Genomic DNA, 15,631 nt, shown 5'->3' with positions numbered 1-15,631 from the left:
CCAACTAAAGCCATTTGGCACCGGTTAACCGATGCCAACTACCTTGAATTTAATAAAAAAAAAAATTTGGTGCCATTAAGTTGGCACAGGTTAACCGGTGCCAACTAAAGCCATTTGGCACCGGTTAACCGGTGCCAACTTTAATGGCGCTAGTTTTTTTTTAATAAATTCTATGTAGTTGGCACCAGTTTTAAGCATGAACCGGTGCCCTTTGACTTCTTTTTTTTTTTTTTTTTTATTTTTATTTCCCCGGAAATAATATATATTAATATTAATACTAATAAATATAATAATAATGAGATCATGCACATAATACCGATAATAATAATAATAATTATAATAATAATAATAATAATTATTATTATTATTATTATTATAATATTAATAATAATTAGTATAATTAATATATTAATAATAATAATAACTATTATTATTATAATATTAATAATAACGATTATTATTATAATATTAATAATAATTAGTATTATTAATATATATGAATAATAATAATAATAATAATAATTGAAAATAATTACGAGGACATAAATATTGATAACCATCCCAAAATATGATATTAATTAGAAAAATGTGTCATAACTACAAACAAACAAAATTAATTAGTAATAATGTTGTACACTAAGCTAGTTAAAACATAAATAAATGGTATTTACAAATTAAATGTGATGTAGGCCGCCAACATGTCTCGAATTACATTGAGTTCCTCGCTCGTGAACGGATTTCCCGTTTCTCCCTTGCAAAACTTGGAATACATACACAAAACGTAAGTTAGTAGGAGTGAACTCATAAATAGTCATAACATGTCTTTATCACTTATTTATAGGTGGCCAAAACTTGAAATTACAAGAAAATAGCAATTAAGGGGTTCTAGAACGCAATTTCAACACCAAAATGGCCCGAGTAAGGCCATTTTCACTACTAGGATGCCTATTTCCTACATTTCTTGTCTAGTGAACTCATAAATAGTCATAACATGTCTTTATCACTTATTTATAGGTGACTAAGGCTTGAAATTACAAGAAAATAGCAATTAAGGGGTTTTAGAACGCTTTTTCAACCAAAATGGCCCGAGTAAGACCATTTTCACTATTAGGATGCCTATTTCCTACATTTCTTGTCTATTGAACTCATAAATAGTCATAACATGTCTTTATCACTTATTTATAGGTGGCCAAGACTTGAAATTACAAGAAAATAGCAATTAAGGGGTTTTAGAACGCAATTTCAACCAAAATGGCCCGAGTAAGGCCATTTTCACTACTAGGATGCCTATTTCCTACATTTCTTGTCTAGTAAACTCATAAATAGTCATAACATATCTTTATCACTTAGTTATTGGTGACTAAGGTTTGAAATTACAAGAAAAGAGCAATTAAGGCGTTTTGGAACGCAATTTCAACCAAAATGGCCCGATTAAGGCCATTTTCACTACTAGGATGCCTATTTCCTATATTTCTTGTCAAGTGAACTCATAAATAGTCATAACATGTCTTTATCAATTATTTATAGGTGGCAAAGGCTTGAAATTACAAGAAAATAGCAATTAAGGGGTTTTAGAACGCTTTTTCAACCACAATGGCCCGAGTAAGGCCATTTTCATTACTAGGATGCCTATTTCCTACATTTCTTATCTAGTGAACTCATAAATAGTCATAACATGTCTTTATTACTTATTTATAGGTGGCCAAGGCTTGAAATTACAAGAAAATAGCAATTTAGGGGTTTTAGAACGCTTTTTCAACCAAAATGGCCCGAGTAAGGCCATTGTCACTACTAGGATGCCTATTTCCTACATTTCTTGTCTAGTGAACTCATAAATAGTCATAACATGTCTTTATCACTTAGTTATTGGTGACTAAGGCTTGAAATTACAAGAAAAGAGCAATTAAGGCGTTTTGGAACGCTTTTTCAACCAAACTGGCATACCTCTTCAAGCTGTTGTGTGTTTGTACAATGACTCACTATGTCTGTAATCCCCCATATTTTTCTTAGTAAATATTAATTATATATTTTTATGTATACGATTATTTTTAATAATTTTATATTTATATATTAAAAAAAATATTTTGGAAAGATTTCACAAAATAAAAACAATAACTTATATTTCAATAGCATTTTACTCACTATTGGGCTAAGATTACCATTATAATTCTACAAAAATAAAAGAGCCCAAACCCTCATTTTTCTAATTAAGTAAACTTCTCCTAAAACCCTCCTACTGCCCTCTCCTTATTACTCCTCTACTGCTTCCTCCTTTCCCCATCCACAATTCACGACACTCAAAAAAAAAAAAAAAAAAAAATTTCGCTGCTGCCCCTTCGTTGCTGCTGGTGTCGCCGCCGCACTGCTGCTGCCGCCAGCGACCCGTCGCTGCTGCCCGAACCACCAGCCGGTTTCCTTTCATTTCCCTTTTCTTCTATCTTCCTCTTTTCTTGTTTAATTTCTGTAAAGATTTAACCTTCATATGAATTATTGATTTGATTATGCATATACATGATGAATATTGCAAATTTATTGAGTCATGTTGCGAATTTGTTGAGTTTATGATATACTAAGTATATGATTAATGTCAGATTTTATTAGCTACGAAATTAGGGTTCAAAAATCGTGATTTTCGCAATGTTTTGGGCTTAAACCATGAATAATTGATTTAACTAATTACTTTGTATTTAATATGGTTTTACCTTTAATTTTCGATGATTATATGTAATTTTCAGATTTTCAGAAAAGCTGATTTTGGGTTTTAAATGTTGAATTTTCATGATTTTGGGCATAAAACGTGAATGATTGATTTAATTACTTACCTTGTGCTTAATTATGATCCTAACCTTAATTTTTGATGAGTATAATAATTTTCAGATTTTTAAGAAAGCTGAATTTTTGGGCTCAAAGCAGGAAGATTAAATTATTTAATTATAGTATGTATAAAATTATGTTTAAATTCAATTATCTTGATTATAAACTAAATTTCAGATGTTAACCTTAACTTTAATAGCTTTAAATCATGGTTTTATGTCGGATTTCAAGTTCTCAACATACTAACGTAATATATAACGATTGTTTCAAGTAAAAATGTTTATGGGATTGTTTTACAAGCTTAAAACGAATTTTCAGATTTATAACACCACTTTAAAGTTGCTGAAATTTTTCCTATAAGCCATATTTTTATGATTTTTAGCATATAAACCCATAGTTGAAGTACTAAATTATTAACTTTGGCTATTGGGAATAATTTAAGAGCATTATTTCAATGATTTAAAGGATTTTAAAATAGTTTGGTATTGCCGTAAAATATATTGCTTGGGTATTAATTGAACTGTGGTTGTTTTGTTTAGGAAGGGACTTCGTAGAAGGTGACTTTTAGCCTTAAAGTGGCCAACCAATTTGTGTACTCAAGGTACGTACAAGAATACGAGGAACCTTGATTTTAGGAGCATGTTTAGGGACTTGGAAAAAACCTAGAATCATGCTAGGGAACTTGTCGATTGGTTGGAATTGTTTGGTAATGAGTTGTTTGATGATAAATGTGATGGTTAGTTTAATTCATGCTTGAGAAATGTGCATTGATTTTTCCTTATGAGCAGTATTTATGAAATAATGTTCAAAGTGAGCTTAGAGGCAAAGATATAATGAATTATTTTGATTACTTGTTCGTTTATATTGAAATGGAACGAGTAAAAGAAGAATTAAAGTCTTATAAGACAAAGTTGAGAATTTGAGGTGCCTTATGCACTTAAGGTGTTTATACACCGAGGTAGTTAAAGGATGCAATAATAAATGTTGTTTGTCACTGATAAATTGAGAATTTAATTGGAAACTTGAATGATTTGATTGATTGATGTATGATTGGTTGAGTTGTTTGCATATGAGTCATCACCAAATTTTACACTGGTAAATCACGTAAAGTGCAAGAAGGATGAGCAATAAAACTCTGGATTTTGTGCACATCTAGAGTAATGACAAACATGGGTTGGGGTTCACGGGGTATTAGCCGTGCACTTTTCAGAGGCCGTCTGATCTACGAGTCTCTTGTTTTAAATTCTTTTAAAATTATAATGAGTTAGATGAGATCTCATACTAGCTATGGCCACGGAGTCGCGCCCGTCTGCCATTGGATGTTTATTAATGTCTTCCGAAAGGAGGCATAGGGTTTTCTTATTTAATGTTCCGGAATGGAGCACAGGGGGACAACCCGGTCTATTGCTTAATCCAATCAATTAATGAAGTGATCAATGCTATTTAAATAAAAACTTAGTAATGAGTAACTATGGAGTCCTGTGTTCGAGTCAATGATAATATTGTGAGTGTATGGAATGCTTGTTATTATCATGCTAGAACTCTTTACCCACTTGTATGTACTCAGCGTTGCTGATTGAGTGCTTTTATGTGTTTTCTTTGGTCATGGCCTTCGCCTTCAATGACCCTGTAATGATCCAATTATTACACTTGTAATATTGGGGAGCAGATTCATCACAGGTTTTTGCATAAACTGTCTTGCATCAGGGTGATGGGATTTGAGTGGAGAGTTGGTTAACCAGTTAGCTTATTTCATAACACAGATTGAATTTTATTTTGGTGTTGGTTCCATTACTTCCTATTTTATTGGATTTTGAATAAGGGTCGTTATGGTTCCAACTCGTAAGACTATATTGAGCTTTGACTTTCAGTTTTAAAACTCGTATTCTTTTCAAAAAAAAAATTAATTTTCCGCTGCTAATTTCTGAAACTAGCCTTAACGTTTGAACACGTGGCGGTAGCACTCCAATAATTCTCTTACAGGTTATACAGGTCATTACAGGCTGTGCAGGTTATACAGGTTATGTTGATTAGTACAGGTTTTCACGGGTTCTTGTAAAGTGAGAATTATTGGGGTGTTACAATGTCAAACATGAATCTCATCACGTAAAGGCCACAATCAACTCCGTTATCTTGTTGTGCGCACTAGCATGAGGAACAAAGTACATGAATCAAACATACATAGCAAATTAGCAACATCTTACGCATTGTATATTACGAAAATCACAATATCATGTGGCATTACCATCGGTGATTTCCATGTAGGACCTCGAGTAGCTCGAGAATTTATCTTCTTCATAACACTACATAGAAAATTAAGTTCAAATTTGATTAGTATAATTAATATATATGAGTTAGGTTATGATAATCAATAACAAGAATTGAAGCTATGTATATTTACTTTTGCAGTATGGACTTCACGAGGCGCTTTCTTGGTTGAGGTAACCGAGCAGAATCAAAGAAGAAGATTGTGTTACTGGAAACACAAATCACCAGTAGGGTCCAATGATAACTACGTACATACATTCACACGAGACAAACAAATCAATAATTAGGCAAGTACAACATATAAACTGGGAAAACAAATGAATTTGACAAGCATAATCTGACATACTCCTCATAATATGGGGCAAATATAAACATGTCTCCCGCACGCACTGATTCCTTGATACCCCGTTCAACATAATACAACACGTCAGCATGGTTGCCTAAGATTCTAGCAGTGGAGATCTTCTCAGGGCATAACCACCCAATTTGACATGGAGAACCAAGCTCCCATAAGTGCTCCTGGAGTGCTCTGCATGCATGATAATAGAATGTTAATTGAAAATCAACCGACAATCACCACTAAACTGAATAACATAAATTGAGTACTAGTTGAATTACCTGATGCATATTTGAATGAGGGAAATGTTAAGCATTACACCACTTAGAAATTCCTTCACATCTTCTTTGAATAGCCATGCCATTGCATCATCATCGTAGTGGAACATTTCCTTAGGTAGTGGAACTTGAATGGGGCTGTCACTAGGCAACACGCAAACACGGTTGTGCAGATAAGTTAACTCCTTAGAGAGCGATTGAAGCACCGTGTCTTCAACTAGTGGAGTTGCTTGCATAGCTGAACCTCGTGAAGAGCTCTTGTTCGACGCTTTTCCACTCACCGAGCCATGTTCACTCCTCTTCTTTGGCATATGTTGATCAATGCTTTTTGGCCCCTCCACCCTCTTCTTTGGAGTTTGGCTTTTCCTCGATCGCTAATAAGACAAATCACACAAATGGTTAGAAAAGAATTTCATCCAACTCTTGGGATGAAAATCGGGTATAGAGTAAAGTGTGAACTTTAAATCTTAATTCCCTGGTTCACCAATCGTAAACAAGCACATGGCCACTGCATAAAACTACCTTTTGCCGCCCAAAGTGTAGTAAACTCATCCTCCTCTACGGGCACAAGTATTAGGATGTCCTCGAACCCGGCAACCACAGAACGGATCCCGACCGAATAATGCTCAGGTCGAAGAGGCCGCAAATGGACCGTACTAATTCGGCCGGTTGTGCACTACCATATGCAACGACATTTAAAGCTCCATTAAGCAATTCGCCCGGGTGAAGAATTTCACAACGGGTCTCTTCCTGCACCAATTTGAAATATCACTTGTAAGAAACAAGTAAAAAAAAAAAAGGGAAGAGCAAAACAGCGGAACAGCGCAGCAACAGCACAGATGCACTGCCGGCACTGCTGCTGCCTGCTGCTGCACTGCTGCTACCTGCTGACTGCACAACTGCTGCACAGCTGCTGCCTGCACAACACAGTTCACAGCTCACAGCACAGTTCACAGTGCACAACACAGTTCACAGTTCACAACACAGTTCACAGCTCACATCACAATTCACAGCTCACAGCACATCACAGTTCACAGCTCACAGCTCACAGCACAACTCAGCACAGTTCACAGCTTACAGCACAACTCAGCTTAGTTCACAGCACAACTCAGCACAGTTCACAGCACACAGCACAACTCAGCACAGTTCACAGCACAACTCAGCACAGTTCATAGCTCACAGCACAGAAACAGCAGCAACACAGCACAGAAACAGCACAACTCACAGCATCATAGTAGGCAGGCAGCAAGCACAGAAAAAGCATGACAGAAACAGCATGACAGCACAGAAACACGACAACAATAGCACAAAAACAGCACAGAAACAACACAGAAACCGGTCTTTACAAGAACGAAGAAAAACGACGCAAACGAAGAAACGAAGAACATTTACAGCACATCAAACCGCAAAATTCATCCAATATAAAGAAACAACACAACAAACTTCACAAATTCACAGCAGAATCAAAGAACCAATATCACCATCCAAAGAAATAACTAAACAACTCACCTGTAGAACTAGAAAGTCATGAGGTGTTGGATTTTCAGGCTCCCTCAAGTACGCATGTGCATGATTACTAACCTGCAAAAGTGTATTGATAGTGTGAGGCTAATTAGAACCCACGTAACTCAAAAAGTCAAAACTTATACATTAGAAACCACTTGATCATGTACCTCCTCGTCTGCATGTATCTCATCTTCTCCTTGTTTTCGTGGGTGACTAGAAGAGTCGACCGGTGTAGCCGAGGAGAAAGGCAAGCTCGGCAAGTTCATTTGCTTTGCCCATGCATTGAACTATTCTCGTATCTTGTTGCGCACTTGTTCCTTAATTGATGTCACCGTGGCATCCAAGTTGACCGGTGAGTTCACACTTGCCCGGGATCTCCCTGATTTGGTATATTCCGGACCCATCACCTTCTCCCATCCTAGCAAGCTCCCTCCCGCACCCAATACGCGTCCTGGATGGTAGGGCTTTCCCAAAGCCAAGGTGAAAGGGTCCTTCTCAACTGTTGGGACGAGCTTGCCTTCAACAAGCTCTTCAGTGTACTCAAGATATAGCAAAAACAAAAAGGCAACATCAAGTTAGTGTTTATGTAAAGTGATATACATGCAAAAGATTCATGCAGTTCACAAGTCATAGTTGCTTACAAGTTTATCTGCCATTTCTTTCGTTTTCGGAGCCTTGATGGACCATTTTCCGGTTTTCTTGTCAAGAGAATGCAAAGAACAAAAGAAATCTCCGGCACGACTCACCAAAGTATTGGTCATGGAGTCAGAGGGCACTGTGGAGGACCCTAGAAGCGTAGTGGGGTATACTTCTTCATTCACCTACGTCTCCCTCCATTCATCAAACGTCATACACCCCATACGATGGTGGTATTGCTTCTTCAATGCATTCTTGGAATTCTGCTCCCTTATTTCCTACATAATTAGACATATTAGTTTCAAAACTACCAAAATATTAAATATATTATACATTTGTCATCGGAGTTACTTGAACTTACAATTGCTTCTTTTTTGCTTTTTTGAAGAACGAAAGCATCCCAATCTTCCTTTGATACGCTAGACCATATTTGCCATGGGAGTTTCTCTTCATCGATGACTTCATCATCATTGCCCCCTCCTTTCTTGTTCTTTGGTTTTCTCACAAGTTTCTTTGTGATAAACCGACGAACTAAGGTGGTTTTGAAGCCTCTGAATCTTGCCCGCAAGTAAGGATTCAAACACCCTTCGCTTGGCGTACTCATTTGGAATGTTAAATAGACTCTGCAAGCACAAATAACAGTCATTATTAGTTCCCAACTTGAACAGCATACTGACGACGCCATTTGCCTGTAGGTTGGCCTACCCTGTCATACTCCAGGACCATTGGACCGACAGGTTTCTTGAAGCTTGTCGTCAGACCCCTCAGCTTTTTGTTCGCTGGTGCCTTTACCCCCCCTTCACTAGGATTCTCATCAAACGACTCAGACATTGCATTTTCGATAGGAGGCGCTTGTTCAGCTGCAATTTCAAACTCATCAAGCATACGATCCAAAACATCTTGAGCCTGATCTTCTGCCTCACCCAAATCAGGCTCCTTGTTCACATCATACAACTCGTCCCCATTCCCAGATGAATCATCATAATCATCCTCTACATCCTCCACTCCAATACGGTAGTGATCATCCGCCATGAGATGTAAACCTATCATTACAAACATAACGCGTTATTAGTTGTAATATAAATAAATTTGTAAGATAAACTTATAATCAAATATAAATTGCTGAACTATAATACAAATTAACATAGAAAATGTGGAACTAAGTTACTTCATTCATTTAAAAGAAAATACGAAAAATGGGCAAGTAAGTTAACAATTTCATTCATTTTCACCTAAAAATGTGATTTAATAATACTTTCGACGCCTACAATTTCAAACTAACAAAAAATAGTACCCATTTATGTCATATCCCTCAAATGAGCGAACGTCATCCCTAGGACCATAAGCAAGCCACCTTACTGTATCTGTGACACTCTCATACTTTCCACCCATCACTCGATCACGAAACCAACTCACAAACTTCTTATTATGCAACTGCATCAGTGCCCGTTCACCTTTCGATGGAAATTCATCACGCAAACTAGCCATGTGCTCGTCTAAATATGGGTGAACATCTGCAACATGGTGCAACACATAAAGGTGCGCTTGTAAGAACTTATCTCGATCAGGTGACATTCGTTTTGACCCGATTGTGCCATGACCATCAAGTCTCCCTTCGTGTCGAGAAGTAGGAATACCAATAGGTTTAGCAACGGCTATATAGTCGGCCACAAAATTACCGACCTCCTCAGCCACGGTCCCTTGAATAATACTTCCTTCCGGGTGAGCCCGATTCCTCACTTTATCTTGCAATGTACCCATATGTCTTTCAAAAGGATATCACCACCGCATGAACACTGGACCGCACAACTTAATCTCACGCACCAAATGAAGAATCAAATGCACCATTATGTCGAAAAACGAGGGTGAGAAGTACATCTCAAATTTGCATAAAGTCACAACCACATCCGCCTGTAAAGCATCAAGTGTACAAAAATCAAGCACTTTGCTGCATATTGTATTGAAAAACGAACAGAGGCTTGTAATAGCTTCCCTCACGTGCTTTGGTAAAATACCACATATTGCAATTGGTAGGAAAACTTGCATCAGAACATGACAATCATGGGATTTCATACTTGTCAGCTTCAATTCTCCATTTAAGGATACAAATCTCTTCATGTTAGATGCGTACCCTGATGGAACCTTAATGCCATACATACATGCACAAAATATCCGTTTTTCTACCCTTGACAATGTGTAGCAAGCCGGAGGTAAATAGGCCTTGCCCTCCTTGGCTTTTCCCTCATTTTTCTTCTTCGACGCATCCGTGGCCTTTCCCTTTCCCTTTCTCTTCCCCTCTCCTGTTTTCGAACTCAATTCATTTTCCTTTTCCTGATCCTTTCCCTTACTAACCCTTTGCTGAACCCACAATTCTGGACGCACCCCCATCTTTTTCAAATCATCTCGTGCACCCTTTCCGTCCTTTGTCTTGCTTTGAATATTCATCACCGTTCCCACAAGAGCATCACACACATTCTTCTCTATATGCATTACATCAAGACAGTGCCTAACGTCATGTTCTTTCCAGTACGGGAGCAACCAAAAGATTGATTCTTTTTTAAAGAGAGCAGTTGACTCCGCCGCTTTTTCTGATTTCCCAAAGACTGTTCGTACACCCTTAACTCGAGTGTAAACCTCCTCACCAGTCAACGGCCTAGGCGCAGTCCCCTCTTCCGCTTTCCCATCAAAAGCCTTTTTCTGCCTACGTTACGGGTGATCGCGCCTGAGCAACCTTCTGGTCCGTAAATACACCTCTTTGTGAGAATGATCAAGGCGTCTGCTTGGCGTATCATCAATACAAATGGGGCATGCTTTTTTCCCTTTGTTCTTATACCCAGACAAGTTGCCATATGCAGGAAAATCATTAACGGTCCACATAAGAGCTGCACGCAATGTGAACATCTCATTCTTATGAGCATCAAACACGGAAACCCCTTCGTCCCACATCTTTCTCAAATCATCAACAAGTGGCGCAAGATAAACATCTATGTCGTTTCCTGGTTGCCTTGGCCCTGATATCAAAAGTGAAAGCATTACGTATTTCCGTTTCATGCACAACCAAGGAGGCAAATTGTAAATCACTAAAAGTACCGGCCATGTGCTGTGCTCGGTACTAAGAGTGCCAAATGGATTTATCCCGTCCGTGCACAAACCAAGCCTTAAATTTCTGACTTCATCACCAAATTCCACAAACTTCATATCAATGTTCTTCCATTGCGGGGAGTCGACTGGGTGCTTCAGCATTCTGTTTTTCTTTCTTCCCTCTGCATGCCACCTCAAGTTTTTAGCGTCTTGTGGTAAAGAGAACAGACGCTTAAACCTTGGAATAATGGGAAGATACCACAACACCTTAGCAGGCGGTCCCTTCATACCAGCATTGCAACTCATGCGCTTGTAGTGCGACTTCTTACATCGTGGACACTCCTCCAATTTTTCATATTCGTTTCGATAAAGAATACAATCATTAGGACATGCATGTATCTTCTTATACTCCAAACCAAATGGACACATAAGCTTCTTTGCGTAATAGTAAGACTTAGGAATTTCATTCCCATCGGGCAACATCTCACTTAATGCGGTCAACAAAGAAGTAAAACTAATGTCCGTCCACCCATGCTTCGACTTAATGTTACAAAGTGTTTGCACGGCTGATAGTTTGGAGTATTTTTTGCACCCAGGATACAAAGGATTTTTAGAAGCCTCCGATAATGACTCAAACACGTCACCTTCAAAACCACGCATCATCTCATCCACCCCTTCATCCTCGACCTCATCCACATGATCATCCTCAAATCCATCCTCAGCACCATGATCAACAATATGTTCATCATTATTCTTGTACTCCTCATACTCTCCTTCTTCACCGTGCACATCATTCCCAATAACATCCCCACTGTACTCTCCTTCTTCACCGTGCCAAATCCACACATGGTATTTAAGCCTAAACCCACAACAAACTACATGATCTCTAATGATATCAACACTATTGACCACCTTCACATTATTACAATAAACACAAGGACAATAGAGGCAATCGAAACCCATTCTGCGCTTGTAAGATGAAGCCCCTCTCGCAAAACTCTTGAACACCATTAAATAATTTCAATGTATCACGTCTACCATACATCCAGCCACGATCCTTCTCCATTAAGTAAATTGTCTCTAAACATGGAAACATATTACGAATCATGTATAATTGCTACCATCTATTATATATGTAAATCAAATTCAAACACACAACATGCATATAACATTCATATAGATACAAAAATGCATATATGCTTCCAAAGGGTCCTTATCACTCCAACCTAACCCATCCTTGAACGTTTACTCTCACTAGTGAATGTATGTCGACTTTCCAATTTGAAGGGAAATTCGGCAGCATTTCCCCCCAGTTCTCCAAGTACACGATGTAGGTAATAAGTTACCCACATATGTACCCAGGGAACATGGTGTTTGAGGAAATGGTAAGCCAAGATGTTCCTTAAAATCGAAAAAAAATAGACATACATTCACCACCTAAGTGAGAGTAAACGTTCAAGAACAGTCCCAACCGGGGACTATTCAAGACTTTCTCCTAATGAGAAAGCCTTGAACGAGTATCTAGGCATATGATGATGCAAGCATTTCATATATTTATTGTTGTATTTAGTTTGTCATTATATAATACACAAGTCTAATAGCTAGCATGAAAAAACTTTTATTAAAACAATAATAAAGAGAAAGAAATATTTATGGCTTATAGAAGTTTATAATTCATACCAATACTTCCAACTTGAGCTAAATATGTTTAATCTTCAAGCTAAACTTGAACTTCAATTCACATATGAACCTATAAAAACAAACAAAAAAAGCTTATAAATAACAATAAAATGGTCTCTTTTGTAGCATGCATCATATTACCTCCAATTCTTTAGTGCCCACCCATAATATGTGGGTAGCTATTACACTTTCTGTTTTCAGACGTTTTAACTAATTCTCAATAGTTTTACTTAATCCAATTTTTCGCAAAACATTTCTATTAGGTTACCCCTCTTACCCTACAATTATATATTGTTATGCTGAACTAATGGAGACAGAATATTTCTCCAATAAAGGTATAGTATTCCACTATCACTACCAGGCTATAGCAACAACCATCCAAGAAAAACAGCCTTACTGAGCTGCACCATGCACCACACACCAGCACCCAAACACTAACGCCCAGCACCTTACCTTAATTAGCCAAAACATAATGCAAACCAAAACATTAACGTCCAACACCTTACCAGAACAATGCAAACCAAAACACAAACAGCCAAAAATAAACAGCAGCCCAACACCTTTACAACCCAGGCACAGCAAACCAATACACAAACAACCAAGGGCAAATCCAGAAAGATGCACAGTACCTGAAACTCGCGCCTTAACCAACTGTGAGAGCAAGAACGTAGTTGTGGAAGGGGGGCAATGCGCGACTATTGACAAACCCTAAATTACAAGAAACTTGTAATTACTAAATTGTAAAGCAAATCCACCAAAAACTCAAGAGTACGAAGGAATTGAACAATGGAGTAAGTAAAACCTAAAAATAAGCTTACCTTAATTAGCTTGAAGCTGTTTCAATGGAGGGATGCATATGGAGTACTACTTCAATGGAGGATGAGAAAGCTCGCAGCCCTTCAATGGAAAACAAAGACCGTTGAATGAACAAGCTAGCAGGAGAAGAAAAGAGAAGAAGGAAAAATTGAAGAGAAATATGACTTAATTCAATGGCACAGTGCGTGAAGTACTGAAGAATTAGAGCAAAAAGAAGAACGTTATTAACCCGGGTTTTTTTATTTAAACATGGCACCGGTTTGAACCGGTGCAAAACAGCATAGTTGGCACCGGTTCTCCTTAAACCGGTGCGAACTCTATCCCTTTCTTCTTTTTTTTTTTTTTAAAAAAAAAAAACAGTTGGCACCGGTTTGAACCGGTGCTAATTAAAGAAGTTGGCACCAGTTTAGGTGAGAACCGGTGCCAACTATGAATTTCCCATTCCCGCCCATTAATGTTGACACCGGTTTTCAAGAACCGGTGCTATAGGGGGGGTGCTTATTTAGTTTTTTCTACTAGTGGTTGTTTGTTAGTCGATTATCAAGAAAGAAAGTCAAATTAAAGAGCTAATTGTTCACATTCGAACAACTTAAGCACAATAACACAATGTTTAATGAAAGTTCAACTCATAATAAACTAATTTTCATAAGTATGGTTCTATTGAACTAATTTATTTCTAATTTTTTTGTGATAAAGTTACAGATTTGATTTTTCGCTGTTTTTTTAGTGATCTTTAACCTGATTTTTGGGGTTAGTGGTAATTTGGAACTTATTATCAATCATCCAATTTTTTTTTTTTTTTTTTTTTTTTTTTTTTGAGACTGATTTTAATCAATATACAAGTACAATACATCACTCTCATTTCACATTTAAACAACAACAAGAATCAATGGCGAAAAGAAGATAAAAATGAATTTCCATAATCGTGACGAATATTTTATCTTTCTTTCTATCCTTTTAAAACAACAAAATTCCTCAAAACAAATGAAGAACACGTGTATCATTAAATCAACCCGTATGTCAAAACAAAAAATAATCAAGAATCTTGTAGACAATCCAAATTAATAAGAATATATTCACTAAGCCAAACATCATATGCTATAATTGAGATTAAAAAAAAAGTATTGATTCCAATTTACTATCCTATAAATTGAAAGGGTTTGCAAAAGATGGAATTAAGCAACACATAATAGAATACAACTATACACAACTACATAACACAAATTTCATACACAAAAATGATGAATTCCGTTGCTCAACAGAAGAACATCCATGGTCCAGTGCCTGTAGACCCAAACAGTCCAAAGATCCAAGAGGTTGCTGCTTGGGCTCTCAATGAGCATAACAAGGAACAAAATGTAAGTTTTAATTTGTTTAGCTAGCTAATATTTGATTTGTCGAATATTAAGATCTATCAGACCGTCTTTCACAAGCACTACTTAGTAATGTTCGCTAATTAATACAAGTACGTACAACGCATGTATGCGTAGGTTAGGTCATTTCATAATGTACGGAGTATTATTTAATTAATATCACTTTACATTACCTAAACAACTTTAATTTGAACTAGTTTTGATGACTGAGCTCAAAACCTCTTTTCTATATTGTTAGAAATATGAGATATAATCAGTATCAGAAAATGTACCTGATATTTTCCATAATAACTATATCTCATATCTCTAACACGTATATTTGTACAATTATTATATGTTCTAATCAGCCCCATTGATCGACGTGGTGCAATCTGGCTTAATATGTTTAATCCTCGTTGTAATTTTGTAGGGAGCAAACCTGGTGTATGAAAGGGTTTTGAAAGCAGAACAAGAACTGGTTGATGGTGTGATGTACTACATTGATCTAGAGGCATCTGTTAACGTTTCCGACGGCAATATGAAGATTAGGAACAAGTATTATGCCAAAGTTTTTGAACAAGATTGGACTGACACTTTGAAGCTTGAAGAGTTCAAGCCTCTGTTGCAGAAAAATGAAGGTGTCGCGGTTGCTAACTAATCCTCTACAGCTATACTCATATCCAGATCCCTGGATATATATGCAAGAAACCATATCATTTTTGGTGTGCTTATTTAAGTTGCATCAAAATTTAAAACTACTATGATCTAGTGATATAAAATAAAAGTCTTGCATGACTTGGTTTGTGTACTACCGTGTAATACACTAATACTTAAATAAAATGTACTGTTAGTTGTTGAAGATA

General features: G+C 37.0%; 1 protein-coding gene and 1 long non-coding RNA gene across 2 annotated transcripts; both read left to right on the top strand.

The window, feature by feature from the left end:
- Positions 1–2,050: 2,050 nt before the first annotated feature.
- Positions 2,051–4,859, top strand: LOC110734980. Its single transcript, XR_002513955.1, has 3 exons — positions 2,051–2,410; positions 3,354–3,415; positions 4,484–4,859. It is a non-coding gene; the product is annotated as an uncharacterized LOC110734980 (long non-coding RNA).
- A 9,727-nt stretch (positions 4,860–14,586) lies between these two features.
- LOC110734978 (multicystatin-like) lies at positions 14,587–15,631 on the top strand. The gene is made up of 2 exons (XM_021915100.1): positions 14,587–14,774; positions 15,199–15,631. Exons 1-2 carry the CDS (start codon positions 14,655–14,657, stop codon positions 15,424–15,426), a joined length of 348 nt encoding a protein of 115 aa, XP_021770792.1. The 5' UTR covers positions 14,587–14,654; the 3' UTR covers positions 15,427–15,631.

The sequence above is a fragment of the Chenopodium quinoa genome, unplaced genomic scaffold (assembly GCF_001683475.1).
Source record: "Chenopodium quinoa cultivar QQ74 unplaced genomic scaffold, ASM168347v1, whole genome shotgun sequence".
In the NCBI taxonomy this organism is placed as follows: domain Eukaryota; kingdom Viridiplantae; phylum Streptophyta; class Magnoliopsida; order Caryophyllales; family Amaranthaceae; genus Chenopodium; species Chenopodium quinoa.
This window is presented reverse-complemented; position numbering and strand designations above follow the sequence as displayed.